This window comes from Fusarium verticillioides, chromosome 7 (genome assembly GCF_000149555.1).
Source record: "Fusarium verticillioides 7600 chromosome 7, whole genome shotgun sequence".
Classification (NCBI taxonomy): Eukaryota; Fungi; Ascomycota; class Sordariomycetes; order Hypocreales; family Nectriaceae; genus Fusarium; species Fusarium verticillioides.
This window is the reverse complement of record NC_031681.1, coordinates 2,503,259-2,530,736: the sequence shown is the minus strand read 5'-3', so window position 1 is coordinate 2,530,736 and position 27,478 is coordinate 2,503,259. Positions and strand designations below refer to the sequence as shown.

Below are 27,478 nucleotides of genomic sequence, written 5' to 3'. Positions count from 1 at the left end.
TCATCATCACAATCACCAACCGTCGACTCAGACAACGCATCACTCAGCAGCGGTACAACATACGCTGCTTCCGCATGCAATGAGACCCCCACCAAACAATAAGACCGAACACACATACACACACACACCCTGGTCTGACGAATTACTACCGGAACGAATAGCGAGTTTTATCTTATGGAGTTCTTGATCTATACCATTACCTGGCTGCGATTGGCGTTTTCTCGGAAACAAATAAGGGATGCCATTGTCACATCAGAAACAGAAATATGACGGGAATTTGATTGGGCTTGGGATTTGACGGGGCCGATGTGGGCTCATCCGATCCATGGGTGGAGTGCTGATTCGGATCGGCTCCGAGGCGGAGTTTACGTATTATTATGTTATAGATATAAGGCACCTACCTACTTGATACTACTGAATAGAGTACAGAAGATGGCCTTTCATTATTGTATCATCGGAATGTGAATGTATCATCAGGGTCGGACCCGACCATCCCCTGTTCTCTTGATGAAGCGACCGTATGATTTGAGTAGAAACAGCTAGGAACTGCTTGACCGGGAGCCGCACAGCAACTACCTTGTCATTCAAGATGTTGGCCAAGAGTAGAGTGATCTGGAAGATCCTGCAGGTACTCTCCAGATCTAGGGTCTTCTGGCACCCACAAAAGAAGAGCATGGAATTGGGCTTCAAAATCACAGTACTTGAGTTTCTCACCCAATCACTCGTGACAATGATGCAACAAAGAGCGTGGCAGGCCTAGCACATTTCTGGCTTAACATGAGATGTTCGATAGTCTCTGACTTGGTTACCTCCTTGAATCACTGTTATGGGTTCATCAGGGGCAGCTCCTTTGTTGTCAATGTAGAATGTCACTGTCATCTACTGTACCTTGTTCACTAATCTGATGACCATGTCGAAGAAGCTCGCTTCGCACTTTGACAATAACCCACCCACACTTGGATTCGATTTCTTCTTCCAGAGGCTCCCCGGAGGACGGCCCGATATGTAAAAGACCGGCGCCGTGAATTACAGTTAGCTCCCGGCCGGCCCCACACACTCCGGGTCAAAAAGCTCCGGACTTGGAGATCAGGCCATGGACCTCCGATTAAGCTTCTAACAGCAGTGGCCCATGAGAGCGATGCTACTTGATTGATTGCTGCACTCATGGGAACAAGAAGATTACTTGTTCACTCTAAACAATCTCGGGCTCATCGTAGTCTGTAGGCGCCTCAATATAGGTGAACAGTCTATTTACAGAGATACACGACTTGGATACTCACTAAACAGCTTCTACAGTCACATTTTGCTATGATAAAAGGATAACATCATATCTCTACCTCTACATCAAATTAATTCCAGAAAAAATAAGCAGGACAAGTCACTACGTTGCAATGCTCCAAGCTTCCGTGCATATTTTCGCATTACTAACACCAAAGCTTTGACGTCACCTCATCATCCCACCCAATCTTCCCATCTTCATACCAGCCAAGTTTGAGTTTGGAAAACACCGCAAACAACTGGCGTACCTGAATATCGCCACGCTTGTATTAATTTACACCCAAAAACCTTCGATATCATGCCGCATACGAAAGTCGACCCCGCCATCGTTGAGGCCCTGGGCCTGGACCCCGCCAACTCGGCTATCAACTCTCATGGTGGATCGGGCTTTGCTTCTACGTTCAAGATAACCTCTGAGAAGGACGGGAAGCCTTTGAATTACTTTGTCAAAACTGGTACAGGGAAGGAAGCTGAGGTTATGTTTACGGGTAAGTATGCGTTTTATACACATACTAATATCATGATCTAACAGAGCACAGGTGAACACGCCTCCCTTAACGCCATAGCAGACTCAGTTCCCAACTTCTGTCCCAGATCTCATGCCCACGGAGCTCTCACAGGCCGTCCAGGGCAACACTTCCTCGCCACTGACTTTCTCGATCTGGGGTCATCAGCACCTGGTGGTTCAGGCAAGACTCTAGCTTCAAAAGTTGCGCAGCTACACACAACACCAGCTCCCATCCCAGAAGGCTATGACAAGCAAATGTTTGGGTTCCCAGTCCCTACATGCTGCGGTGCTACAGAGCAGGATAACTCATGGCGAGAGTCGTGGGCTGACTTTTACGCGAATAACCGTCTGAGACATATCGCGCGTCAGGCAGTTCGCAACAACGGTGCTGATCCAGAACTTGAAGAAGTTGTTGAGACAGTTGCGAGCAAAGTTGTACCACGGCTGATTGGGGATGATGTTGTAAAGAACATCAAACCTGTCGTTATTCATGGCGATCTATGGAGTGGAAATCATTCCAAGGGGCAGATCGCAGGTCAGGGTGGATGCGAAGAAGTTGTCTACGATCCCTCAGCTGTATATGGCCACTCTGAGTTTGAACTCGGCATCATGAACATGTTTGGTGGCTTCACCAATCACTTCTGGAAGGAGTACCATGAACTGGTGCCAACGGCAGAGCCAGTAGCTGAGTGGCCAGACAGAGTGAAGCTATACGAACTGTAAGACCACCCTTTCCCTCAAACTCCACGATACTAACATCGTCTCAGATACCATCATCTCAACCACTATGCCATGTTTGGTGGTGGCTACCGAGGAGGCGCCATGTCCATCATGAGGAAACTCATCAGCAAGTACGCATAGCAGATAGAAGTCCAAGATACTATATTTCATGATTCAAATGCAGAAATGCCTCAACGCCTCGTGTTGCCCGCTGTATACACCCAAGTCTAAGTATAGCAGAACGTACGTCTCGAAATGTAAAATGCTCTGCCCAAAATGCCTTGAAACCAAATGTCTCGCTTTGCTCCTCGTCTATGCTGCCAGCATGGCTGGTTGCTTCGCTCTCTCGGCTTGTGCCTCGACTTCTTGATTCTTCTGTACTTCTGGTAGATTTGCCACGGGGACGGAGGGTAGCTTGGCTGGACCTGTGAGTTCGGCTTCGAGAGCTTCCAGTTCGTCTTCCACCTCTTGCTCGTCCTGGTTGGAAATACGACCTCCAAGCATATCGCTGACTTCCTAGAAGTATGTAAGTATATTTCGACCTGTGAGATAACAGTATCATAGTAACGTACTTGTTGATATGCAATAGCCTCCGCCGTCTCGCCCATCAATTTCTCCACATTCTCAATCCCACCCATCTCGGCATGGATCTCCTTAAGCACCTTTGTACCCTGCTGCAGTCCAAACACCACATCTTTCTGTATAAGCGCAAACTCGACATCGTTCGTCAATTTCTCCAGCTGAGCTAATTGCGCATCTGTCTTAGCTAATAGCGACTCTTGATACTTCTTGCGCCGCAGGGCTAATAGAGCGCGCTTCTTGTCGCCTTTGGCCAGCATCTGCTTTGCGATATCGGTCTCTTTATCCGTGAGGACTGTTATGCGCCGTTGGTATTGGTGAAGTCTATCGCGCTGGTTCTTCATGTCCAGGATGGCCCTGAGGATTGTTAGTATTGAAGGCGGTCACGAGCGCAATCGCGGGGGGTGGGAGGGACGGACTTGTCCTGGGCTGTGACTTTACTTGCGTTTCCGCCCATGATGAGGATCGTGAGGATGGGTTTGGTGGTGGGTGGCCTTATCGGGAGATTGTCAAGAGAAATTGTGTGGCTGTTCAAGTCGAGGCTGGGAGTTTGCGGTTTCTGGTTTCGGTTCAATGATAGCGAACGATTGTCACGAGGGAGACCATCGTCATCGGCGCCGATACTGGGGTCCAGGGTCTTATCGATAAGCAAGACCCCTCTAAGTTGACATAATTCCTTGAGCAGATTTTCAAGTAAAGATTATGAAACTTTCTTTAGTAAAGCCTTGAATAAAACATAAGGTATTTATAAAAATTCCCTAATTTTAAGCCTAAACAATGAACCGTATCTGCAAATAAAATAGTAGGACCACTTCAATTGTACAATACCTCATTGCTAGATATCCGGAGTGTTCACACTTTGCGAGACCAAAGGCATATAGAGTGAGTAGCTTAGACATAACTCCATATGAAGCATAGATAAACAACAATACCGAGGAAGAGAGACATGAGACATGATATTGTTAGACGAGTGGCATCACAATATAAGCATTGAACTACGTGGTGGGCAAGTCAATTTCGATTTATCTCAATTCTAAACAACCGTACGTACTTGTCTCTAGCCACACTGAAGTCTCAATGAACTTAATCAATAAGGTTGCCTTTGGGCTGCAGCATCTCAAGCAAATCTAATCAGGATGAACACGTCGCCTGACCAGCTGAAGTGCTATAAAACCCGGGGAGTCGCTTTGAATTTCAATATCAAACCACTACCTTATACCTTCGTCAGTGTATCACTGTGGGGTACCTTTTTTTTGTCACCTCCTTCCGCCTCTTAAGTTTTTTTTTCCCCGTCCAACCTTCGGAGATCTTGCACCTTCCATTAACGTCAAAGCCGGTCGTCGTTGATGCGACAAGTCCTGAGCGGTAATGACTCTAGGAGACAGGAAGCCGCGCCTCAGTCTGAGGCAGGGGCTCGATCGCGATGTGTACATGGTCATGAAGAAGCTCGAGGATGCAAACGACGGCAAGCCTTTCAAAACATCATCATCTGTTTACGACGCTATCAAGAAATCAAATTCTAGCCTTAGCCGACAAAAGAAGCGCCCTTTGGAAGACTCGATCGACCGCGTACTTCAATTCCGCAAAGAAGAGCTCGGCGATTCAAGCGACTCTGAAGCCGAATTCGAAGAACCACCCAAGCCCGACGACGACCGTTTCCTTCTCAACAGACAAATGACGAAGCACTGGAACACGACAACATCTACAACTCCCGATAACATGCCTCAGTCTACGAACGAAAGACCCCGCGCGAACAAGAAGCGTCGCTTGCAGGAAGATGGAGAAGAGCGAGCAAAGGATGGTGGCATCACGACCAAGGGTGCTCTGACGGATACAGATGCTGCACCTACAGAAAAGCAAGACAAAGCACCTCTGAAGAAAACACAAAAGACGAGCCGCTACAAGCTCGAGCTTCCTTCCGGCCTGGTTGAGCTTGGAGGTGTGAAAGAAATGCAACAAGGTATTATCGAACATATAAAATGTCTTTTCAAATGGCCAGGAACATACTCTACCAACGGCTGGCGAGGGCTCCCTGGTCTTCTTCTCTCAGGCCCGACTGGCATTGGCAAGACGACGTTGATCAGATCAACAGCTGCGAAGCTCGACTTGCCGATTGTGCATCTTATGGGATGCTTTGAGGACCCGGAGCGCATGGAAAAAAGCCTTAACGAGGCGGTTGAGGAAGCCATGCGAGTCGCTCCGTGTATCATGTTTATCGAAAAGCTTGACTGGTTTATGTCTAGACCTGGAGCTATTGGTCATAGCGAAAGCCATCGTCGCAACGTTTTACAGTTCATCCGACAGATGCGGCGTATCGCAGCTGAGCAAGACAAGGACAGACGCATTTTAGCAATGGCTACAACATCCCGAATTACAGATATCGACCCTACTGTTATCACGACTGGATTGTTTGAGGAGACCATCCAGATGAGGATACCAGATCTTGAGGCTCGACGAGATATCTGGAGTGTCATTGCCGGAAAGATAAATCTAGCAGAAGATGTCGACTTTGCAGAGCTTGCCAAGATTACTCATGGTTTCCTCGGCGCTGACATTATCAACGTCGCCAGACGCGCTCAGTTGTACCCGCAGAAACGCATGATGCACATGGATCAATATCGTCACTACTTCATCGACACATCAGCCCAGTCACAACCAGATCTAGATCTCATGGAACTTGCCGACCAACAATCGCCTAGCCCTATTACTGAATACCCTAGTTTACCTATGTTCCAAGAGGATTTCAAAAAGGCTATCAAAGACTATACCCCCTCCCTACGAAAAGAGGGCTTCACCGTCATTCCCAACGTCTCCTGGGAGCAGGTCGGTGCTCTCAAGGCTGCCCGCGATCAGCTCAACATGTCAATCATTGGACCCATCAAAACCCCCGAGCTCTACCGTCGTGCTGGCCTTAGCCGTCCAGCAGGTTGCCTTCTCTGGGGCCCTCCTGGCTGCGGTAAAACCCTCGTCGCTCAAGCTGTCGCCAACGAAGCACAGGCAAGCTTCATCCTTATCAACGGGCCGGAATTACTTAATAAGTACGTCGGTGAATCAGAGCGCGCAGTGCGTGAGCTATTCAACCGGGCGCGCTCATCAACACCCTGCATCCTCTTCTTCGATGAAATGGATTCCCTCGTTCCAAAGCGAGACAATGCATCAACAGAGGCAGGCACCCGTGTTGTCAACGCACTGCTCACGGAGCTCGATGGTGTTCAAGATCGCACAGGCGTATATGTTATCGGCACAACCAACAGACCAGATATGATCGACCCGGCCATGCTTCGACCCGGCCGTCTCAATGTCCGTCTTTTCATCGACCTACCTACCCCTGACGAGAGGGTCGATATCCTCCGAGCCATCTATCGCACAAATCACCCCGACGCAACAGCCGAGGAATTCGACCGCCTCGAGCCCATTGCTCGAGATACCCGCTGCACCGACTTTAGCGGTGCTGATCTGGGCGGGCTCCATGTGAAGGCTGCCGAAAGTGCCCTTCGACGATGCCTTCAGGGGGTTAAGCCAGAGGCTGAGATTGACGGGGTGGATTGGGAGCATGCCCTCTCCACCACCTATAGAAGTGTGCAGAATCCTGAGACTTATCGAAAACTTGAGGTGAAGTTGGGGAAATCCTAGATAATTTTCATGATGACACAAGAGTATATTCCTTAATTGAATAAAATATCATCAAAGATATGACTTGCTTTGGCCCTAAAGTCCTAAATATAGTCTAAAGAAATACTAAAGTTAGAGAGTATATTCTTTAGATCTAGATAGTATGCTCTAATCTTATGACTTCGTTCCCAAAGTTATGAATGTAGTCTGAAGAAATACTAAAGCCAGCTGAAGAAACTCGCATCGTGAATATGTTTTCTCTCACCTCCATGTCTCATCACGTCACACCGAACCCCAACCGATGCCAGCCACGGTGGCTCAAAATTTCCCCAACACCTGTCAATGAAACCTCATTTTCATGCCAGGGGTAAAAAAAAAAAAATAAAAAAAAGGAAGATCTCCAAAAAACGAGAGACAAGACAAGCACACCGCCCGCCGATCGCCGCAGGTCCCGCATACGCCGCCGGAGCAATGGAGGCGCACGGAAATAGCTCGGCAATCATAAAGTCATGATGAGGGAAAAAACTCGAAGTGGGATCGAAAAATAATAGAAACATGCTCATGAAAAAGAACCGGTTTGCGCGGATGACCCTCTCTGTACGGGGCGCTCGGGTATCAAGGAGACTGGACATGTAATCGGTTTTGACGGCATTGAGATTGGCTCGTGGCATCGTATCATGGTAAAAATGACGTTCACAGTTGATTCCAAATGCATAATTATGAGACACGGATGAAGTAAACACGAAGTGAATGAGGGTAGAAAAAGAATAGTTTTAACATCTCTATCGTAACAAAAATCGGGCTATGATGCGGACACGTTTAAATTTGGTCTCATGTCATTCCTGTTTTTCCGCCTCAAACCAACGCCAGGCTTTTCTTCGTGGGTGAAAAAGACGGTTGTGTTGTATGGAACGGAAGTCGCATAAAGAGGAGAGATGGGAATAGGATACGAAGCACGTGGCATGTCTTAACAAGTGCTGTGTAGAGTCTATAGTACAAACGCCCCTTGGCGGTCCCCATCTATCGAAAGTCGTAACATTACACGCGATCCATAGTCGCTTATTTGGTAGAGTCCTTGAGGTAGCTGTGAGACATGTTAGTGGCTGTTGTGATGCAGTGGGGGAATGAGAGCATGGCAGTTTGAAATCATATAGTATCACAGTAACCCCTCGAGAGAAACGGCGAGCCAATGTCCAGAGCTGACTGTAACTCAACAGAGTAAAAAACTTACGCAATGAGGTCGTTGCGGTCCTTGGCCTTCTTCAAGCCACCGAAGGCCATCTTGGTACCGGGGATGTACTTCTTGGGGTTCTCGAGGTACTCGAAGAGAGTGTCGTCGTTCCACTCAATGCCCTTCTGCTTGTTGGCATCGGTGTAGGCGTAGCCCTCGACGGAACCAGTCTTGCGGCCCCAGAGGCCGTGCAGGGCAGGGCCGATCTTGTTGCCGCCGTCCTTCTCAACGGTGTGGCACTGAGCACATCGGGTCTTGAAGAGGTTGGCACCCTTCTTGATATCGCCTGTACATGGTGAGTTAGTAAATGAGTTCTCGGCTGAGTGAGTTTTGGCTCTGGTGAGGCTGTGTAGACGAGGTTCGTGAGTCTGGTGAGAGGACGAAAGAAGAGTCGCCTTGGTGTTTCAGAGGCGTGGCACGAATTGTTGGTGAGTCTTGGTGAACACTTCGTGGTCATGGGAAAACCGGTTCTGGGTAAATGACGCAGGCAACAGGGTCAGCAGGCCAACCTCAGCTGGGTGACCAGAGTATGACTCTCTGCCATTGTGCAAAAAGACCCTAATTCCCTCGAGACTCGAATTGAAAGTCGTGATATCCTCTGCGAAAAGCGTCTCCCCTTTCGTTGTCCTCAATTGCATCTCTCGAAACCTTGCGCTACAACCGGCGCAAACCAAAGCAAGCTGTGAGAATAGACTTACCGCCAGCCATTGTGAATGTGGTTTGTGATTAAGGAGTTAAAAGGTGGTAGTAAATTCAACGACAGGCGTTAGCCAAAGACGAGAGCAAAGGATAAATTGAGTGTTGAGAGTGTGGATGTGGGAAGAAAGAAAAGAGGGAGGGAGAGAGAGAGGAAGAAAAAGATCCGAAGCAAGAAAATAAAACTTTATGACAGCATGACACGACTGGCCTAGGACCACGCCGGATCGCTCAATTCTCTCAGAGCGCCACAGGTGGCTGATGATTTTCCAGCCAATCACAGTGCAAGAGTAAGTAAGCCGACATTCTTCCCCCTGTCGACTCTGAATGTGGCTCCGGGTAAAGTCGGGACATAGCACCCCAAAGCGGGTCTTCCATCGGCGATTGCTTTTTTCCCGGGGTCGGGCTAGTCATGTCATCCTCAGGCTCTCATCATGAAAAAATCTCAAATTCAATTCCTCAGTCATTCCATGGAATCTTGTGACCTTGTCAAAAAAGACCTTAGGCCCACTAACCCCGTAACAGTCTAGGGTCGACCGGCTCAAGGAGTGGGACCTCCGTCCCGGGACCTCGTTTGTTTCTCAACGGCTCCGGAAAAAAGATTCTTCTTGTTTGGGCAGACGTGAGGGCATCACGAAACCACCACAACAAACAAAGCTCCAAGGCCAAGAGGTGGAACAACAAACGCACATATTGTTATAGTTCGTCACACATCCCAACAATGGCATCTCGCGCCATCATCCCCCGCTTTCTCCTCCCTCTTCAGGGTCCTCTGTGGCGTGGTATCAGCATCCCGCTCTCACAGAACAGCATCCGAATTCGCTTCGCCTCTTCATCCTCAAAGGGAAAGCCTATTGTTCTCGAGAAGCCCGCTCGTTTCAACCCTCCTTCTCATGGCTCCCGCCTCAAGAAGAACCATGTGCCTAAACATTACGGCCCTGAGCTCACCGCTTCCGAGGTCGCTGCTCAGAACAAGAAGCACTATCCCGGTATGATGGCTCCCGAGGGGACATGGGAGCACTTTTTCTGGCACAGTAGGCTTTTGCATACTTTTATCACCATGGTATGTTTACTATACAGCTTCACCTGTTCAACTGCCCGCAGTATACTGACCCCCGCCAGGGAACTCTTTTCGCCCTTGGTGTTTTCACCTTTTTCATGAACTACGCCTACAACTCGCCATACAAGGAGCTCGTCCCTCCCATTTCAGACCTCTGGACGCACCCTCTTCACTTCTTCGTCGCCTGGAAGAATGTTATTGTCCTGCACGAGAAGGACAAGGCCGAGAAAGCTAGGGACCACCGAACGGACCATCTCGACGATGTAGCTAAGCGCCGACTTTTCATGAAGATGCACGGAATCGAGGCCAAGGACCCTGTGACTGTTGTGTTTGGCAAGGGTGAGGAGGATCCCAAGCCTGAGCAAGCTGCTGTGGAGGACGAGCTAGTGCAAAAGGTCGAGGTGCAAGAGAAGGTTGAAGAGCCCAAGAAGAAGTGGTTTGGTGTCTTCTAAGATGCCTATGTAAAAATAAAGATGCAAGAATCTGCATGTATGATATAGCTGTAGCATAACGATCTCCATGCCCAGGGATCATACGTTGTACGATTACATGAAATCCAGCCTCATGAGGCTTTGTACTTTTCTATCACACCCCATATTTGTCTCATGTGAGCTCGACACCCTCCAGGCCCTCCAAAACCTCATCCGCAACTCCACCCTTCTCCAGTACAGCCTGTATTATACTGTCCATTACTCCAAACTTGGTTCCACCCAATGGTGCCTTCCACACGCCCTGAGTTGTTTGGGCCTCTCCCTTTTGTGCAGTTCCATTCGTCGTGTGCGGCACTCCGGGCGGTGTGAGCCTTGATGGCGGGTCAATGGTTCGGATAGACAGCAACTTGAGCTCGCGGCTCTTCTTGTCCAGCTCCATGTCGCCCTCAGCTGCGACTCGACGGACCTCCGCCACAGATACGGCCAGCGCTGTTTCCGCGACAGCCAATTCCTCCTTTGCAGGGTCGAAGATGATGTTGTCGCCAATCGCAACCACGAGAAGTGTGATAGATGGTCGTGAGCCTGCCGCATCAGCACCATCGCGAGGGTACAAGAATGTCGAGGCCTCCCAATCGTCGTTGAACATAGGGTCCTCGTCGCCTTCAGACTTGAGGCGGGGCAAACGGGTGGCCAGAAGAGCGAGATGTGTTGTGAGTGATAGTAGTGGGAGAGGGTATGATAGCGGAGGAGATATTAGTAGAACCTGTACCATTTTAGCATTGCGTTTGTTTCTTTGTATAATGACCACATACGTCGAGATATAGTCGCCAGTGAAACCGTCTGTTGATTCTCAATTTCTTGGCAAACTCATTATCTGCCAATAGCGCCTCTCTCAACATTTCTGCCAGGAATATTGTCGAGGCTTCATCATCTCTCTGTCCTGGGATCTCAACTGCCAATTCGAGCCAGTCACCCCTTGTTCGATCTTCTTCGTCTTGCTGCTGCTCTTCGCTTCCTCCAGTCTTCTCAATCTCAGCCTTGACTCCTACAATGGCCTCGGTGCCATCAGCGAAATGTACGCGCGCGCTGCCATTGGTACCCGGCAGAACACCCGTCTCTGCTGTCAAGGGACGGAATTGTGTCGGTATGCGTCCATCGGGTCGGATTGGAGGATGTAACGAGAGTGACTGGTGAAGATACGCAAGTTCGGCTGGCGAGAAGAGATTTATATGGGACGCCATGATGATTATGGTACAGGCAAGTTCCCCGTTCGCAAACTGTCGCACAAAGCGCTGAGATACGTATCAATGTTAGCGCGCTTGGCCGCCTGAAAGGAAGATGCGACGCGAAACAGTAATGACGCTGAGTTTTGGTGTTGAAAGAAAAGGTTGGCCCTTCACCGAGGTGAGTGATAAGATAAGGCAACAAAAAGTGTTGTGGGCTGGCGGGGTGCAAGCTTGGGAAGCATAGCTCCACCACCAATCAAGCGTCACAGTCCAACTACATCGTATAGCTCCAATACGGAGTATTTATTAAAACATCGAGACATGTATTCATTCTTCAGACTTTAAATAACATACCTCTACATTGGACGTTCTTTCATTAGACATGATAAATATGTTGAGCAGTGAAATGTGTCGACTTTGAACCGATCCTTAAGATTTCGCCAACAAGATGGAGCAGAAATCATCTCTTGATACTTATTACCATCCCAGTCCTGATATATCCGTTTAGGGTCTCCGGGAAAAGTCCAGGCAAATCCGGTCCATCAAGTCAGGGCCAATTGCCGCGATGAGCTCAGCAACACCAGCTCTCATTCCTGGATATTCCTCGACCCCCTTTTCCTCCCAGCTGACGAGATCAGAGGTTTCGTATAATGGGGCTTTCGGGGATATCTTCAAAGCGATATGATCCATATCCCACTCAGCGACCGTAGATATCGGAGGTATACCCGGCATCCCGGTTGCAAACAACCAGTTGCTGTCATCTTCATCGGATGCTGCAGAGTCGGAACCTTTGTCCCCCCCTTTGTCACTCTGGTTTGGATCCTCGGTAGGCGACGCAAAACCTTGTTCGATCTCGCGAGAGGCCTGCTCCTTTTCAAGCGAAAGGCTCACGTACGGCTTTTTGTCGAGGAGGTCCAACACAGTTCGATCCAGCGGGTCCCATGTCAAAGACACAGGGTCAAGAACATACTGAGGCGAGTAATCAATCTTGTACCACATCTTGGGGCAGTTGTGTATATAATAGCCTGGGTACCACCAGCCATAGCCCTCTTCGATGGATAGAGCAATCTCATACAGTGCACCAAGCTTCCCTGGCGAATGCTGGTGAATGCTTTCATGGTAAAGAAAGTATACTGAGCTTACACACTCGGGCAAGAGGTCAAGCACTCCAATGGCAACTAGCTTGCCATCCAGTCTGTAACATTGGTGATACGAACCCAGGCGACGTTTACGCCCATCGGGTGTCACCATTGTTTCTCTCCTCAAAGGCGAGTCACAAAGGAAGCGTCTGAATCCGGTCTTGGTAATTTCATCCGGAGACTCCTTGTGAACTACCGCCTGGTAGTTCTGGTAAACAGCAAACTTCTCATCCGTACAATCATCATGCTCTAGAGTCACGACGAGTTTATGGGCAGCCTCAGCGGGATTCTTCAGGTTAGCCTCTTCAGCCTCGTGAACCCGTTCGACGAGATCAAAATGGTTATCCCGTTTCTTGGCCTCATCACGCGACTTGGGATACAGGCGAGCCGCTTCTTTCATGTAAGTCTCTCCCATGATATACTTGTTGAAACGATTGACGGTCTGCCGTTGATCTCTGGATGGCTTGAACAGGCTAGAATCAAGACGAATAGTATAGTGTGGGCAACATGACCGACGTTGATCGGGTCGGTACATGAGAGTGCCTGAACGTCTCCAATATCTATCAAGGAGAGTTTGATAGAACGCAGGACTCAAAGAATTTGCCACTGCGTGGTAAGCGTAGCCTATAACCCCACGTACTAGTTAGCCTTATGTTCAAGAGACCGTGTGACTCAAGTGCTTATACGAAGTGGTCAATCTGAACTTCAGAACAACCATCGATGACACGGCTGTGGAATCACGGGTGTCTCGTGACGCAGGTGTATGCGAGTCTTGGGGTGGCCAAAAGGTACTGGAGGTGCAGGGGCTCAATTCACGTTTTGACTGACTCTTGTCACGTTTCCCACAGTAACCGCATCTTGATGATTTGAAGTATCCTAGGCATCAGTCAGCATTCGGTGAAGAGAAAGGCACAAACGATAATTGTGTGGGGGTAGTGTTTTCTGAGATGTCAACGAATGGAGATTATGCGTGGGGGAGTAGAAAGCGAAGTCATGTAAAGCAGAAGAGGAAAATGACCAAATGATACTTGACGTCTGATATAGTATCATGAACCCTGAAGCTGCCCTGCTATGCCTTATCATATGACAATAAAATGTCATCGTTTGTGATTGGGACCTTTATCGGTGCTTTACATAAAGACCAACGACAACACTGAGCTAGGAAACATCGAGGCCAGGAGTGGCCTTGCCAATCATGAATTCAAGGGAATGAATGGTCCTTAGACATAAACCTGGTGAATACAGCAAAGGAATAAGCCAATTGGCATGCTTCAAGAGGCAGACATAGGTTTGTTGAAGTCGAGATACATACCCACACTTGTGAGCAGACGTAAGCGAGCTAGGAGTGCTAATGAATTGATAGTGGCATTGATCCTTGACGCACAAGCACCAAGATTGCGGAACCGTTGAACATGAGACTATGATCAACTGTCTGTCATTGACCAAAGTGGAAGCCGTCTGTAGGCTAAATTGGGACTGATATTGACGTGGATGTGGATGCCCTCGGGCTCCATGCAATTGTGAAAGAAGGGTCAAGTGAAATATGGAACGAACTTGTCCCGGACGGGGAAAACGGGGGCGCCACGGGGACCGGCCGCGACGGAGCTTAAGCGCAGGCGCCGGCAACCAACGACAGGCCGGCATTAGACCACGGGGCTGATCGGTTGGAGAAGAACGTGGGAATAAGCACTCACCAATTGGGGTCATATATTCGTACTGCAACAACGCATCTTCAGGGATGTGCATGCCGCTTGGTTCCATTGTGAACCTTGAACCTGCACTGCACGACTGGAGTCGTGTTTCCTCAAAGAGCTGTTGGTAATAGGTGAGATGAATGCTCTGATGATGTCTTGCCGGAGACGGAAGGACGATGGTGGTGTACGGCGGATGAGGGGCACCGAACCTTTCTCACGGGCCACAACGAGGAGTTTAAATCACCCACGAGGTGCGAGTAGTGCTATCCGAGATGGGCAAGTCGCTGCGTGAGGTACGGTAGGTACTGATAAATTACCAGACGTAGGTACCGTACGTGGTAGGTCCCTCGAGCGGGAGGAAGACGGAGAGAGGGGCAGACTCCCGAGCCTTGGAGATGGAGAACGGAGAATGGAGGGGGCGTGTGAGTTTGTTGAGGGAGGTTCAACAAGTGACGAAAGCTGCGATCGCGTGCCTGCTGATTCCCCCTCTCAATGCGAGAGCGTGGGATGTTGTGTCTGCGGTTGGTGAACAGGCAATCGATTAACCCAGTTGGTTGACTATTTGGGGTGCACACGAACGATGATGACGAGACGCTGGCTGTGGATGATATCCAGGGATTGGCGCTGAGAGTGAGGGATGTGATCGTGTGCGCGCATGTGCAACAGAGTTGACCAAAATCGAGCTGTTTCGATCTAACTTTAGGCGACCAAGCTAGTGTAGTCGAACAGGGGTTCAAAGACACAGAAACTGGACTGACGGGTGTGTAACACCTAGAGTAGTAGACCAGACCTGACCGTGCTGTAGGCGGCTATAGCTGTAGTTGTGCAACGGTTTCGAAAGCGGCAGCCGGTAGAATGTAGGTAGACTCCACGGCAAAGTTCCGATATCCTTTAGAAGCTACGGATCCTCTGGGTTGGTATGGTGCCCTATGTAGGTTTGCCCGAGAGAATGTCAAGGGAGTAAAATAAAAGATAGTACGTGTGGGATGTTGGGTTTTATGCTAAGATGGGAAAGATAGCAAAAGGTTGAAGATGGATGATGGATGAGATCAACCATTGCTCAGCTCCGCTAGTCAAGCTCCAAGCAAGGCAACAACCACTGGAAGCTGCATCTTCAATTGCAATGGCGGGGTGCTAGGTATTCTGGCCACCCAAAATAGAGACCTAGGGCTACAATTCTCTAGGCATCCAAATCTCTGCCGATACCTTTTATAATTCATGAAAGGAGCATTTATTAGCTGCAGCGTTGCTAGCAATATCGAAATTCACATGCAATCATCATATGCAATCAGAGATCCAAGGTTGCGGTGTTCTGTTGCAGGATATGTATGTACACTATGCTTAAAGCCAATTTCATTGCTAAATCCGACTGCAAATATTCAAGTTTGCTCTCAAAAGTTGCACAGATTAGTCTACAACACGCAAGATATCCCAGGCCCGTCTCGTATCCAGTAGGAAGATTTCCGACCTCTCCAGCATTTCCTCGACTTCTACAGAACCAGATTCGATACAAGGCTGAGTCTGTGTCACCAACCTTCTCACATGTCTGTCATCTCATTTCATCTCATCCTGATTAATAAATGAAAAAGTACCTGTCTCTTCAGAGCATAAACAACGAGATGGGATTGGAGGAATCGATTGCCCTGGCTTTTGGTGGCCAATCCCTCAACGTTGATGACTAGCCTCTCTACAGGTACAGCATTCTATTATTCCTTGCATGCTGCAGCCGAAAAAAAAGTCGCTGTGCGACGAATGAGGTGAAACGAAAGGAAAGAAACCTACAGGTCTTACTAGCCTCAAAACTGACGGTCCCGGGCGAATCGAGCAACGATACGGCATTAGTGTGTGTAGCTTCTTGTTGCTGTGTTTGCTCCATTGCTCTGCAGATTTTTTTGGCAGTTTTTGGACTCGCCTCGAGACAATGTTGTTTATCACCCGACTTGCGGGCCTTTTCTCGGCCTCGTCTCCGGGAACCAGTTGTGGAAGACTCCATGTCAAAGAAGGCTTGCCGAGCTAGAGACGCTACGAGCTCTTTTTTTTGCCAGTCCCGGCATCGAGAAGCAAAAGCTTGCTTGCATGTTGAGTAGGCAAGGTGGGCGTAGGTATTGTTGAGAGGGAACGGAGTCCGGCGTTAAAATAGACATGCTAGACATGCATTGTAACATTCAAGTTGGCAGAGGCTTAACCGACCGACATGACGTCTGTTTATATCTCGAGCTGCAGCTTGAGTTGTGTGATTGAACTGATGTTGAAGAATATCAGATTCTCTCTTCCAATGATCGCCATTGTCAAGGGTGCTTATTATGCGCACTTCGGCCACTAGGACTCCAACAGTGAAGATCAAGGGCTCTCGCCTCGCTTTCACGATACCTATACTATGTGCTCCATTCCGTGGGATGGACCCAATGCTTGCTGCTCTGCTTGTACAAGCGCATTCTACCCCTCCCCCTCACATCCCCTCTCGTGCTACTACTGCTGCTGGTGCTGGTGCTTCTTCTTCATGCATCGTACGTCAGGGTTAATGTGGTACAGCGTAGGAGCTGCCCGTGGACGACGATGAACCTATCATTGTTAACATGTGAATTGAGAAGAGGTCAAAGTTCAAGTCTTTGCGACCCTGAAGCTGCAGCCCCGTCCCTCCATCGTTGCCAATGGCATGGATGACCCCACGCAGCGAAAGAAGACCTGCGTCCGCGTGCTGATATGCCCACTCGAGACCGCTTTCAATAGCAACCTAGCAGCTACGAAACCGGTGGGTGTGTGGTCAGGCAGTGTCTCATTTGTGAGGCTCGTTCCTGTACCACAAGTGTTGGTTGTTACATTAAGGAGTTGTGATGACCCTCCATTGGTTGTCATCTACTGGACGTTGGAACTAATCGCCCTCGTTTCCCTTCACAATAAATAAAACACCCTGCATCTCACCGGTCTAAGCTTTGAACTTTTATCAACTTCCAAGATTTGTCAAATACTGTTGCTGCAGATGCCATTCAGGGATGCTGTAAAGAACTTTTTGATAAACTAGTGGCACCACAAAGCACACGTTCTGTCATGGCCATGATTAATAAGAAGTGCAACTGTGTTGTACTGTATAACAATACAAGTATTTCCCCATCTCATGCCCTGGACTTGTATTTGCGGGACAAGATGGGGCACTGGTTATTAGCCTGTGTATTTTTTGGCCTCACCGGATCTAATATAGAAAGTATCTGCTGCTGGGTTTGTAATCTCTTACCGGTATGAGGGTCGAGATCTTCCCAAGTAACTGCCAGATTCAATTAATGTGCATCTCGGTTCTCTTGCACTCTCATGGTTCAAAACTTCAAACTTTCCAGCAGAAGCAGATTGGGGCGTGGCATTACCACAATGGTTGAATTATAGGAGTAAAGAAGACAAACATCTCCTCACGATATATTTCCCATTTCGTCGCGTACACATAGCAACCTCCCACGCCCATGACCCCTCTAAGAACCGTAACATCGGTCAACCCTGCATTATTATTAAAATCCAAGTTCTCAGCTCAGAAGAAGCTTTTTGGCCTCGTGCTGGTACAATCTGGGCATCCATGCACCGTCAGCCTATCGAGATGTGCTCGAATATAAAAGCAACAGACCCTGTCGTTGTCAGAGTTCGGGACCCTTTGTTACTTGGATAGCGCAAGACATGAGGTGGTTTTAAGATTGCCTGCACGGCGACTCATCTCACCTTTGTTTCTTCCATTGCACTGCCTACCGATTGACAAGTCCATACCTCCCTTTCTTGGGCCAGGCAATTGAAGAGTTACTCTCAGCCTACAGCTTCTTAAATTCAGGACTATATCCAAGATACAGTCACTCCTTGATAACCTGGAGACTTTCGAAAATTGCTTGATATTCTGTCTACCTGTCTATCACAGCTGCGGCTATACTCAAACCACCACATAAAGTGTCTACTCTGCACAGTTCATTTCAGCCTTCGCAATTTTTATCCAGGTATCTAAATCCAAGAGATGGCTTAGAAACACATTTTCTCACCATTAAGTTGACAGTTCGACGCCCCTAACGACACCTCTGTCACCAATCGATTTCAACTCCCCGGCTCGTAAGCTTTTGGTTCTCAGCCTTTGCTACAAAGGCGTTGGCGTGGATCTCCTCAAATCGAACCAAGCCTCTTCGCTTCTGGCCATCAACGTCACGGCCAACTATCACATCTGTATCAGTCAGTCAGCCAACACAACACAACACAAGTGACTTTGATAAACGCCGCGGCAACTCAAACAGGGGAGCCTCTCACGTTGATGACTTCCATTAATTATCCCCCATTTCTAATCAAAGTTTGCCTCGCATCGGTTGACCCAGCGAAAGCCCTCACTCAGTTCCACACTCCACGCTTCAGCGACTCACTGTTACAGGGTGCCACCGCCAGGCCACCATCCATCCATTCACCTAGGTACCGTTTGGCCGGGCAAGTCTAGGCCTAAAGCCCACTGCAAGCACTACATCACAGTACATATTGTACAGTAGGTACCTCTGACCTGACACGCTACGTCTACTCCATCCCTAGGCAGCCCTGGCGAGGATCCAGCTTTTCCCCTCCGTGTCCAGTCCCTGTCTGCTGTTCACTAGCCTCCTTGAAGAAGGCTTGTTCACCGAGCGCCCAGTGCTCCCCCGTACCTACACGCCCCCCAACCAACCTAAGCCAGACCGGACCAAACCAAACCAAACACTCTTTGCTGCAGTCGGGTCTATTCTGTTCTGTAGGTAGGTAGGTACCTACGTACAGTGCTACAGCCAGTACGTACTCCTCTGCGGGTTCCGCCAGACAGAAAGAGGCAGAGAGAGATCCGCCGAGTCGCCCGCTGCCCCCTTGGAGCTAAACTTGGGACGTTTTCCGCGTGCGCGCCCACACCTCCATCATCTCGCAGTTTATATCACATCGCCAGCCCAGCTCTTTGGAGCGTCTGGGCTCTCCCCGACCAAGAACCAAGCACCAGCACCTTCTGGCGCAGGCCACGGCCACTTCTGTTCTTCATCCTCACCTCACTTGATCACAAGACTTTTACCAACCATTCACTGTTCGACAATGATGCCTCTCAAGGCTCTTTGAAAGCCACCCACCCGCTCCATCGCAGGTTCCCGTCTCTCTCTCTCTCTGTCTTTCTCGACCCAGGGGTGAACATCCGTTCTCCTCCGCTACCTCCGAGGACCTTTGAGGCTTTCTTGCCCGCATCATCGCCTTTCGAGATCCACGAACATCTTTGTTTTTTGTTCTCGCTCGACCAAATTCCCCGACATTCCTCCCAATTCCCGTCACTCTCCGCCCCAACTTCCCACTAAGAAGATGTCGAGTTCTGCCTCCGGCGACTCGGGCGGTGGCCGTTCCATGGAGTCACGAGTGGGTAGAACCAAGCAACGTGAGTTTTTACCTGATGCGCAATACAATATTTTCTACTAGAAAGTATCCTTCTCGGCACGTTTGACCCCCTTGGCTTTTTATGAAGCATTTGTCTTGGTGCCTTCTACACCATCCTTGTTGTCCATTTTTGTGGTGTGATGGGTTTGAATCCAACCATAATTTTCTACGTTCGCCCAGGCACAATTCGACAACTCCCGACAATTCGCATTCTCAATCGATAATCTCAAGATCTCACCACTGACATTTTCCTTTTATAGGTTACAACACTAAGGGCGAACGTCTCGTCGCTGGCATCGTGCCTCTCACTCCCGATCAAAACTTTGTCCTATTGATTCAGTCTACCCGGCGCAAAGGCTGGGTGCTGCCCAAGGGCGGCTGGGAGTCTGACGAGACTTGCCAGGAAGCCGCTGAGCGAGAGGCCTGGGAAGAAGCTGGCATCACTGTTCAGATCACCTATGATCTTGGTGACATTGATGAGAAGCGTGCGCCCAAATCGTCAAAAGATCGGTCAAGATACCACTTCTTTGAGGGCACAGTAACCAGCGAGTACGACGATTGGCCCGAATCCCACAAGCGAGAACGCCAGTGGTTTACATTTGCCCAGGCGTGGGAGGCGTTGTCAACACGACCGGAGCTACAGGAGGCCTTGCAACGGTCTACTGTAAATCGTCAATAGCCTCACGGCGCCCTCTCATGCGCAATCATGGCTTTGGAAGTGACCAATCTCTATCCTTGAACGGCGCCCCATTCAGTCGCGACGACATGGCTTCATCTCCTGGCTGTTGAGTGGATTGTGATACACCGTCACTTCCACAGAGTTCTTTCCATTTCCTTGTCATGAGAGGAATGACACGTGCTCGTCTAAGAAACTCAATCTGGGTTGAGTTACGAAGCACCTCTTCTTTACCTCCTATTTTTCAGTTCTCTATATAGAGACTACAATGTGCATCCATCCCAAGGCGTTTAGGCTGGAACATGATAGAGTATCACTTGTTTTTTTTTTTAAACATCTAAGAATTCGGACGGGGCGGGTTACTTGAGCGGCATATAAAGGTGCAAGCATCGAGATCAGAGGGTTTATCTTATTGCAATTCATGGATAGGACCGGAAAAGCATCACAAAAGGTTGGCTGCCCTCAGATTCTTGCTTTTTTCATCGGGTACTAGCCCGAAGACCGACGGGACGGGGAGGCAAATATGCGCATAAGTCCACCCACTAGAGAGGGACGAAATCTTAGTAACTCGCCTGGTCATGGTGGAGTTGAATAGACTTGGCGATTCCCCTCACTTGAGCGCATCTAAACAAGTTGAAGCTGGGTGAGAGTGAGAGTGAGAGTGAGTGACCAAAAAGATGACCAAAATAATGAGACATAAAAAAAAAGAGAAGAACCCTTCGCCGAATGGCATATAATGACGCACAAGCAAGTCACTGCTGCAGCTCTCGACCACTAAGAGACTGTGGCCAAGACCTTGTCATGGATGCTTATTTCTTGCTTGTTCCGTTCCCTGAACCTTTTGACTTTCTGCCCCGCCAAGATGGATGAGGATGCCCCTCCATCTGCTCTCTAGAACTAAAATGCCCCGCATTGAAAGTCAGAAATTTGATGGCATGTTTTGTTGAATTCGGCGTTTTATAGCGATATGCAGCTAAATGGCCCCTATCGTTATAGCGCTGTTTTGCCGCAATAGGATCCGCAACACCTTAGATCAACGTCAAAGCATCAACGACCTAGAGCATCTTCCCTTTATTCGACCGCTCCAAACCATCTCCTCGCAATGTCCATGTCATGAGCCTATAAAAGAACTCTCCATGGATCAATAGAATTTCGCAATCACAAAAGAAGATAAAAAAACACTACCAACCTCATCCATCACGACATCATGGAGAACCTATCCATCACCGATGCCCCTCCACAGGGCCGCGGTGCGCCGCAACCGCTCCCACAGCTGCCGCCGCAGATGTTCACCACTGCAGCGCAGCTCCTGGATCTCACAGACAGTACGACTCCGCCATGGTACCAGTTTATTCCTGTTTCCGGTTCATGAGAGAAGGGTTGGACTCGATAAAAAGCAGGGAGAAAGGGAAGGATCGTGTGCTGACGACTGTATAATTGCAGAGAAGCTCATGGTCGCTTTGCGCGATGGGAGAAAACTCATCGGCGTGCTAAGAAGCTGGGATCAATTCGGTGGGTTTTGGGCAAAACGAATCACTGCAGGGAGAACAATTCCCTTTTCTGACTTCAACCAGCCAATCTCGTCCTCCAATCTACCGTCGAACGTATCTTCGCGCCCTCCCCCGAGTCAGCAGGTAGCGATCGACCAACGGGTCTGTACGCCGATATAAATCACGGCATATTCCTCGTCCGAGGTGAAAACGTGCTCCTCCTTGGTGAAATCGATCTCGACAGGGACGACGATCCGCCTCCTGGCTTTGAGCCCGGAGACCTAGACGTTGTCAAGAAGCTCGCAGAGGAGAAGAAAGCCGTCGACAAAGCAAGGGAGAAGGCGCGAGTCAAGAAGCTTGCGAAGCAGGGCTTTGAGGGGGAGAACATTGGCGAGATTGTGCTTTAGAGTACGTTTGGATATTGGTACTTATCTCAAATTACAAGGCCTGGAAGTAGGCTTAGGTTGCCGGACGCTCTAAAGTGCTCTGGCTGACGGTCATTTGGGCAGAATATTGTGAAATGCCCATATGCCATCAAGGAGAAGCCGGCTCGAAAATGGGCTGGCTCTTCAGGAATGAAAAAGCCTCGACACAGTAGGTTAGAGGCTGATAGCGTGTATGAATACATGAGCTTCGCGACGCTACACCCAATGTTTCCACCACTAGGCACTTGATGGCCTACTATCATAAACTGTTACTTCCCGGTTAGCAAGCCTTGGGTAGCACCCTAAGAGGCTCTGTCTAGATATGAACTCGTGTGAAGCTTCATGAATAGGTTTCTAGGTTTCCCTAAGAATTTCGTACCGCACGAAATTGTATTTACTCTCTTTACCGTACTCGTAACACTCACACATATCATAAATAGGTCAGTTGAATTCGTAAAATTGCATCAATTGCACAACTGAAATTCTGGTCGAATTTAAAGTCCTAACTATGAGCAAGAGACGACTGTGACAAGAATTGTTTGGAGGCATAGTACCGTCTAAAAATGAGTTTTAGTTGCTAATTTACAAAGCTATACAAAGTTTGAATGTGTGTGGAGTCTCATGGCTCATTGTTGTACACTGTCTTATACACAAAGACCCCGGGACCCGAACCAGCATGAAGTCGCTGGCGATGAAAGATGCAACCAGAAACGCCTCTCATGATGCCATATCCTTCCGTAAACCGCTCTCGTTTTCTAAGCGAACACGCCCCTTGGGATCATATCATCACTGTCCATCCCAACTGTGAGTCTTTAGATGGATCGTCGTCTTCGCACTCGCTCGAACATTGGTATAGGAGTGCCGGGGTTCTTGCAACCTCCGAGGAGCCAGTCAGTCAGACCAACAACCTTTGCACCGACTCCAGCTTCCCAATCGCCACCAGCTTGTGCCTGCTCAATGGTATGGCTTAGAATCCGACCCTCGGCATCGAAGTCGAAGACAAACAGTCCCGTGAATGCCTTGTCTGGGTCGACTCCCCGGCCAAATGGCAGAGACCGGGCAATCACTCCTTTGTCAGAAGAACTATCTGAACCCTTTCGCTTCTCGCACCAGCGGACCACGAGCTGCTCAGGTATCGCCCCAGCACGGCGGGGTAAGAATGTGAGGGGCTCCGTTGTCATGCGCTCCGCGAGAACCTCGATACAGACATTCCCGAGAATGGGGACGCGGTTCCATGCTATTGGGGAGGTCCAGAGGGCGGCGTTATAGGCGACACGGCCGGAGACGGTTGGTAGGTGAGGGTGCGTCGAAGGGAAAAGATGGAGGGCGATGTTTGGCGCAAGAATGTCGTGAGGAAGAGGATGTAGTAAAAGCGTTGGTAATCGTTCTTGTAAAACTCGTAGAGCTATAGAAAGTTAGCATTGTGATACAAACATTGGAATATCCTCAGTGACGTACTTTTTCCTAGCTTTGCCTTATTGGGGTCCTTTGGTCCGTCATCGCCAGATCCGACCCATCGCACGCCTGTCGCATCGAAATATGTTCTCGACAGTGCGCCTCGCCTTAAGTAGTCCTCGAGAAGAGTGGCATCGGTAGGCTGCAGGGAAGATTTAGGTTCTCTAACAGTGACGGGCTGAACCTGTGCCTTTGCCGGGCGAGCATTGGAGAGACTGCGAATAGAGGCAACAGAGGTCCGGCCGGAACGGCTTAGACTGGATCGGATGGACGCGGCCATTGGGAGGTCACCGCAGCAGAATGGAGAGATTCATGGATCAAGAGTGAAATTTGATGGAAGAAGCCAAAGGTGACTTTGTTAAAGAGGGTCTAGAATATTACAGAACCAAGGTGAGTTGGTAATAATGAGGTGTTGCCGATACCTCTATCCGTAGTAGCTTGGATGGTAGGGAACCTCAAGCAAGGTATATCCACTTTTGGACTTTTTCTGCGATGGCTTAATGGGTAGACTCGGAAGTATCTAGCAGCAGTCAAGTGTAAGGGAAGTGACATGATTGTGAAATGGTAGACTTGATTGGTTGATGATGGATACTCCACAGCCACAAATAGACAGCGGAGCGGGATGTGGCGGGGCGGGTCTCTTCCACTGTGATGGGATCCTTTAAGTGGGAGAGAACAAACAGGATGGGAATCTGGAGAAAATGGGAGAATTGAGGCTTGAATGAAGCAGGATCCACTGATAAGACGTTATCTGGCATTTCTTGGAGATCATCTGTTTGCAATCGTGAATAGATGCCGTCTTTCTCACTCTTAAAGCAGAAGGCGGTGAAGTTGATCTAGTATATCAACTTGTGACATGCCAAGTCACTTGAATCGTGTGAATGACGGCACAGGCTCCAAGTTTGGTTCACAGGCAGCCTCATGATGAGATGTTAATGGGTGAGCGGACACCTACAGTGCATGCCCGACGACGGAGCAAAGCAGGCAGACCCTCAAGGTAATGATGCATTTCTCATTCAGACGTTGTTTGTAGTAAATATGCACGCACGATGCTTGCTCTTCTTTTGTTATTGGAAGATGATCCGTTTTGGGAAAGTCTACGTCAACTTGGTTGGGTGCTATCGCAAGCGATAGTGGTATATCGGTAAACCGCCCTGTGATATCTCGAAAGTATATTGCATGAGAACAAGCAATATCCAGTAGATTACCCTTGCAAGGAAAATTAAATCAACGAATAAACCTCGTTTGTGACGTACCCTCTCGTCTCATCCGTTTCTTATTTGCTGCACACGCTCTGCCTTTACCCGTTAACTCAGTATCACATTGACTGACTTTCATTGTAACTCTTTGTTTCTCTTTGACGGCATCACGTGATCCACGCCTGTCAGCTGCCCCATCATTCCCTCCCTCTCCTAGGCGGTGCTGGCGTTGCCTGGCGTTACGTTTCTTCCCTGACGTACCTTACTTGAGCCTCTGCAACCATTCTCAACTTAATCTTTCTCTCCCATCAACTCATCTCCAACTCCTCATTCCATCGCCTCGACAAGTCCGTCTTTCCAGCCTCACCCTTCACTTTTCGTATCGGACTCTTGTCTCACTGTGAACCAAGGAACAACCGCCAACATGAACCCTGAGTAGTACGCCACTCTCCGCCTCCTTTGCGATAACCTCCTGATGGAACTATGCCCCATGCTGACTATTGCTTCAGAGTTGCACCCTGCCATCCTCGACTAAACCTCATGCGATTTCCTTTTGCTGCCGCTGTCGAGATGCGACTCCTTGATAATTTTTGGATCTGACACCAACTAGATACGACTACCTCTTCAAGCTCCTCCTCATCGGAGACTCCGGTGTTGGAAAGTCTTGTCTTCTCCTGCGATTCGCCGATGACACCTACACCGAGTCCTACATCTCTACCATCGGTGTCGATTTCGTGCGTCGTTCCCAGCCAGCATTTCCGGGTACCTAGCCTATCGTCTAACACTTACTCAGAAAATCCGAACAATAGAGCTCGATGGCAAGACCGTCAAGCTTCAGATCGTATGTGGCACCCTTGGCGCAGGCTCCGGCCACCCAACCAAATGCTAACCTGTCCTCAAGTGGGATACCGCCGGTCAAGAGCGTTTCCGTACCATCACCTCTTCCTACTACCGTGGTGCCCACGGCATCTGCGTCGTCTACGATGTTACCGACATGGACTCGTTCAACAACGTCAAGCAATGGCTCCAGGAGATTGACCGATATGCCACCGAGGGTGTCAACAAGCTGCTGGTCGGTAACAAGAGCGATATGTCAGACAAGAAGGTCGTTGAGTACAGCGTAGCCAAGGTAAGTTTTTTTCTTATTCTGGTACTCTGAATGTCGCAGCCTAGCGGGTCGCCCATCACATGCATCTAAGCGCCTGAACGCTCAAATGCCCCTGTCACCAAAACTTCACCCTCGGCTGCAACAACCATCCACAGCAACGCGATGACTGACATAAACTTGTAGGAATTCGCCGACAGTCTGGGAATTCCTTTCCTTGAGACTTCCGCCAAGAACGCCAGCAACGTCGAGCAGGCTTTCCTGACCATGGCCCGCCAGATCAAGGAGCGCATGGGCACCACAACAGCTAACAACACCAAGCCCAGCGTGCAAGTCGGCCAAGGCCAGGGCGTTGGATCGTCCTCCAACAACAGCTGCTGCTAAATGCTTTAACGCTCTCCTTTCTCTCGGCGAAGCAGGATGGTGGAGTACGGCCGGGACAATGAACAACATGCCAGGGTCACGATCGGACGAGTTCACTCACGATATTTGCTTTTTTCTTTCACTCACTCCGTTTCTGCGCATAGACCAGATTATGACCACTTGGATTGCCTTTCTTTTCCACAAGTCACCACTTGATCCTTTTACCGCCTTGGCATCTGGAATCACGGCTCTTTCCATTCGTCTTAACGCCATTCGCGGGCTATGCCTTTGCTATGTCGACGGTAGGAATGGTCTGGGCGGGGAATCGATTGGTTCTGGGGAGGGAGCACAAGGGGAGGCGACAGATACGAAGGCAGATTTTGTGTTTCTGGTTGCGGATGGCTTTGGAAGGGTTTTGCGCGTGCGTAGGCTGTATTTTCTTATTCCCCCCATGCTGTGTCTTTGCACTTTTGCGAAATCCAAGTACTGGGAGGCATTCGTCGGTTCTTGTTCTTTTCAACCCGCCAACCAGCCATTCGCTGGGAATCACATTATCTGCGCACCCCGTTTTCCTCTGCCAATTCGCGATCCTGGCGCTCTGTTCTCCGCAACGTCTTGACTCCTTGTTAGCTGTGGAGAATAGTTGCGCTAATCGTCAATATCTTGCTTGGGTTCTGATATCAGTTGTTATGTTGTTTCTTCTATCTTACCATCCTGGTTCGCCTATGGTTTTTTCGTTGTTTGGTACTTGAGATCGATTTCAGTATGCGAGAAAGGGTTATTCTTAATAAAGGTGGAATATTCCTTTTTTCAAACCTTGATCTATGATGAATATGGTTGGAGTTCCTTACTCATATGGCTTCATATCCCAAGTCATGATGTTGACCCCGTAAAATGTTTCCTTGATGAAGAGAGATTTCTTCTCCCAAAGTGAACTCATGACATGAAACGAGCTAATAGCCAAGGCTCTGTGGTGCATCTCGTAGATATCGCCAGGATGTTCTGAAATGTCCATCTAAAGCCCTGGTCGCACTCAACTGGTTACAACACAGCTCACGCATTAGACAACCCAAGCACAGCTCTCTCACACCAACTTTAACCATTATACAACTTAAGCAAAACGTTCAAGACATTGTGTAAACACTTCATGTAAGACAGAAAGATAAAGTTCAGATTCTTAATCTACGCTACACACGCTTCATG

The 27,478-nt window shown here is 49.0% G+C and overlaps 11 protein-coding genes across 22 annotated transcripts; 6 read left to right on the top strand and 5 right to left on the bottom strand.

Moving 5' to 3' along the window:
• Positions 1 to 1,576: 1,576 nt before the first annotated feature.
• FVEG_11560 (serine/threonine protein kinase) lies at positions 1,577 to 2,647 on the top strand (the record flags this gene model as incomplete). Its single annotated transcript, XM_018900861.1, has 3 exons — positions 1,577 to 1,766; positions 1,818 to 2,505; positions 2,554 to 2,647. 3 exons carry the CDS (start codon positions 1,577 to 1,579, stop codon positions 2,645 to 2,647), a joined length of 972 nt encoding a protein of 323 aa, XP_018759233.1.
• FVEG_11559 (hypothetical protein) lies at positions 1,651 to 3,712 on the bottom strand. Its single transcript, XM_018900860.1, has 3 exons — positions 3,505 to 3,712; positions 3,079 to 3,442; positions 1,651 to 3,022 (listed from the first exon to the last, which is right to left on the bottom strand). Exons 1-3 carry the CDS (start codon positions 3,540 to 3,542, stop codon positions 2,819 to 2,821), a joined length of 606 nt encoding a protein of 201 aa, XP_018759232.1. The 5' UTR covers positions 3,543 to 3,712; the 3' UTR covers positions 1,651 to 2,818.
• A 592-nt stretch (positions 3,713 to 4,304) lies between these two features.
• Positions 4,305 to 6,875, top strand: FVEG_11558 (hypothetical protein). The gene has a single exon (XM_018900859.1). It carries the CDS (start codon positions 4,454 to 4,456, stop codon positions 6,716 to 6,718), a length of 2,265 nt encoding a protein of 754 aa, XP_018759231.1. The 5' UTR covers positions 4,305 to 4,453; the 3' UTR covers positions 6,719 to 6,875.
• FVEG_11557 (cytochrome c) lies at positions 6,667 to 8,822 on the bottom strand. The gene is made up of 3 exons (XM_018900858.1): positions 8,627 to 8,822; positions 7,929 to 8,214; positions 6,667 to 7,781 (listed from the first exon to the last, which is right to left on the bottom strand). Exons 1-3 carry the CDS (start codon positions 8,634 to 8,636, stop codon positions 7,757 to 7,759), a joined length of 321 nt encoding a protein of 106 aa, XP_018759230.1. The 5' UTR covers positions 8,637 to 8,822; the 3' UTR covers positions 6,667 to 7,756.
• A 164-nt stretch (positions 8,823 to 8,986) lies between these two features.
• On the top strand, positions 8,987 to 10,279 carry FVEG_11556 (hypothetical protein). The gene is made up of 2 exons (XM_018900857.1): positions 8,987 to 9,687; positions 9,747 to 10,279. Exons 1-2 carry the CDS (start codon positions 9,346 to 9,348, stop codon positions 10,134 to 10,136), a joined length of 732 nt encoding a protein of 243 aa, XP_018759229.1. The 5' UTR covers positions 8,987 to 9,345; the 3' UTR covers positions 10,137 to 10,279.
• FVEG_11555 (hypothetical protein) lies at positions 10,103 to 11,510 on the bottom strand. Its single transcript, XM_018900856.1, has 2 exons — positions 10,928 to 11,510; positions 10,103 to 10,878 (listed from the first exon to the last, which is right to left on the bottom strand). Exons 1-2 carry the CDS (start codon positions 11,354 to 11,356, stop codon positions 10,288 to 10,290), a joined length of 1,020 nt encoding a protein of 339 aa, XP_018759228.1. The 5' UTR covers positions 11,357 to 11,510; the 3' UTR covers positions 10,103 to 10,287.
• A 143-nt stretch (positions 11,511 to 11,653) lies between these two features.
• On the bottom strand, positions 11,654 to 15,217 carry FVEG_11554 (arginine-tRNA-protein transferase). 10 transcript variants are annotated; one of them, XM_018900847.1, is made up of 4 exons: positions 14,384 to 15,217; positions 14,175 to 14,292; positions 13,297 to 13,356; positions 11,654 to 13,104 (listed from the first exon to the last, which is right to left on the bottom strand). In XM_018900847.1, the coding sequence occupies exons 2-4, from the start codon at positions 14,239 to 14,241 to the stop codon at positions 11,846 to 11,848; spliced, it is 1,386 nt and encodes a 461-aa protein (XP_018759219.1). In that variant the 5' UTR covers positions 14,242 to 14,292; positions 14,384 to 15,217; the 3' UTR covers positions 11,654 to 11,845. The 10 variants fall into 10 exon arrangements, with proteins under 10 accessions (XP_018759219.1, XP_018759218.1, XP_018759222.1 ...); XM_018900849.1 differs by having other exon boundaries at positions 11,657 to 13,104; positions 13,309 to 13,356; XM_018900846.1 differs by having other exon boundaries at positions 14,175 to 15,217.
• A 2,592-nt stretch (positions 15,218 to 17,809) lies between these two features.
• Positions 17,810 to 21,055, top strand: FVEG_11553 (hypothetical protein). The gene is made up of 3 exons (XM_018900845.1): positions 17,810 to 18,142; positions 18,199 to 19,563; positions 19,823 to 21,055. The coding sequence occupies exons 2-3, from the start codon at positions 19,491 to 19,493 to the stop codon at positions 20,239 to 20,241; spliced, it is 492 nt and encodes a 163-aa protein (XP_018759217.1). The 5' UTR covers positions 17,810 to 18,142; positions 18,199 to 19,490; the 3' UTR covers positions 20,242 to 21,055.
• Positions 21,056 to 21,238: 183 nt separating this feature from the next.
• FVEG_11552 (hypothetical protein) lies at positions 21,239 to 22,576 on the top strand. 2 transcript variants are annotated; one of them, XM_018900844.1, is made up of 3 exons: positions 21,239 to 21,563; positions 21,682 to 21,750; positions 21,813 to 22,576. In XM_018900844.1, the coding sequence occupies exons 1-3, from the start codon at positions 21,446 to 21,448 to the stop codon at positions 22,133 to 22,135; spliced, it is 510 nt and encodes a 169-aa protein (XP_018759216.1). In that variant the 5' UTR covers positions 21,239 to 21,445; the 3' UTR covers positions 22,136 to 22,576. The 2 variants fall into 2 exon arrangements, with proteins under 2 accessions (XP_018759216.1, XP_018759215.1); XM_018900843.1 differs by having other exon boundaries at positions 21,239 to 21,750.
• Positions 22,577 to 22,603: 27 nt separating this feature from the next.
• Positions 22,604 to 24,042, bottom strand: FVEG_11551 (hypothetical protein). Its single transcript, XM_018900842.1, has 2 exons — positions 23,612 to 24,042; positions 22,604 to 23,558 (listed from the first exon to the last, which is right to left on the bottom strand). Exons 1-2 carry the CDS (start codon positions 23,886 to 23,888, stop codon positions 22,966 to 22,968), a joined length of 870 nt encoding a protein of 289 aa, XP_018759214.1. The 5' UTR covers positions 23,889 to 24,042; the 3' UTR covers positions 22,604 to 22,965.
• A 945-nt stretch (positions 24,043 to 24,987) lies between these two features.
• Positions 24,988 to 27,271, top strand: FVEG_11550 (GTP-binding protein ypt1). Of its 2 annotated transcripts, XM_018900841.1 has the most exons (6): positions 25,133 to 25,154; positions 25,218 to 25,242; positions 25,418 to 25,541; positions 25,601 to 25,648; positions 25,709 to 25,936; positions 26,099 to 27,200. In XM_018900841.1, the coding sequence occupies exons 2-6, from the start codon at positions 25,232 to 25,234 to the stop codon at positions 26,294 to 26,296; spliced, it is 609 nt and encodes a 202-aa protein (XP_018759213.1). In that variant the 5' UTR covers positions 25,133 to 25,154; positions 25,218 to 25,231; the 3' UTR covers positions 26,297 to 27,200. The 2 variants fall into 2 exon arrangements, with proteins under 2 accessions (XP_018759212.1, XP_018759213.1); XM_018900840.1 differs by having other exon boundaries at positions 24,988 to 25,242; positions 26,099 to 27,271.
• Positions 27,272 to 27,478: the final 207 nt, after the last annotated feature.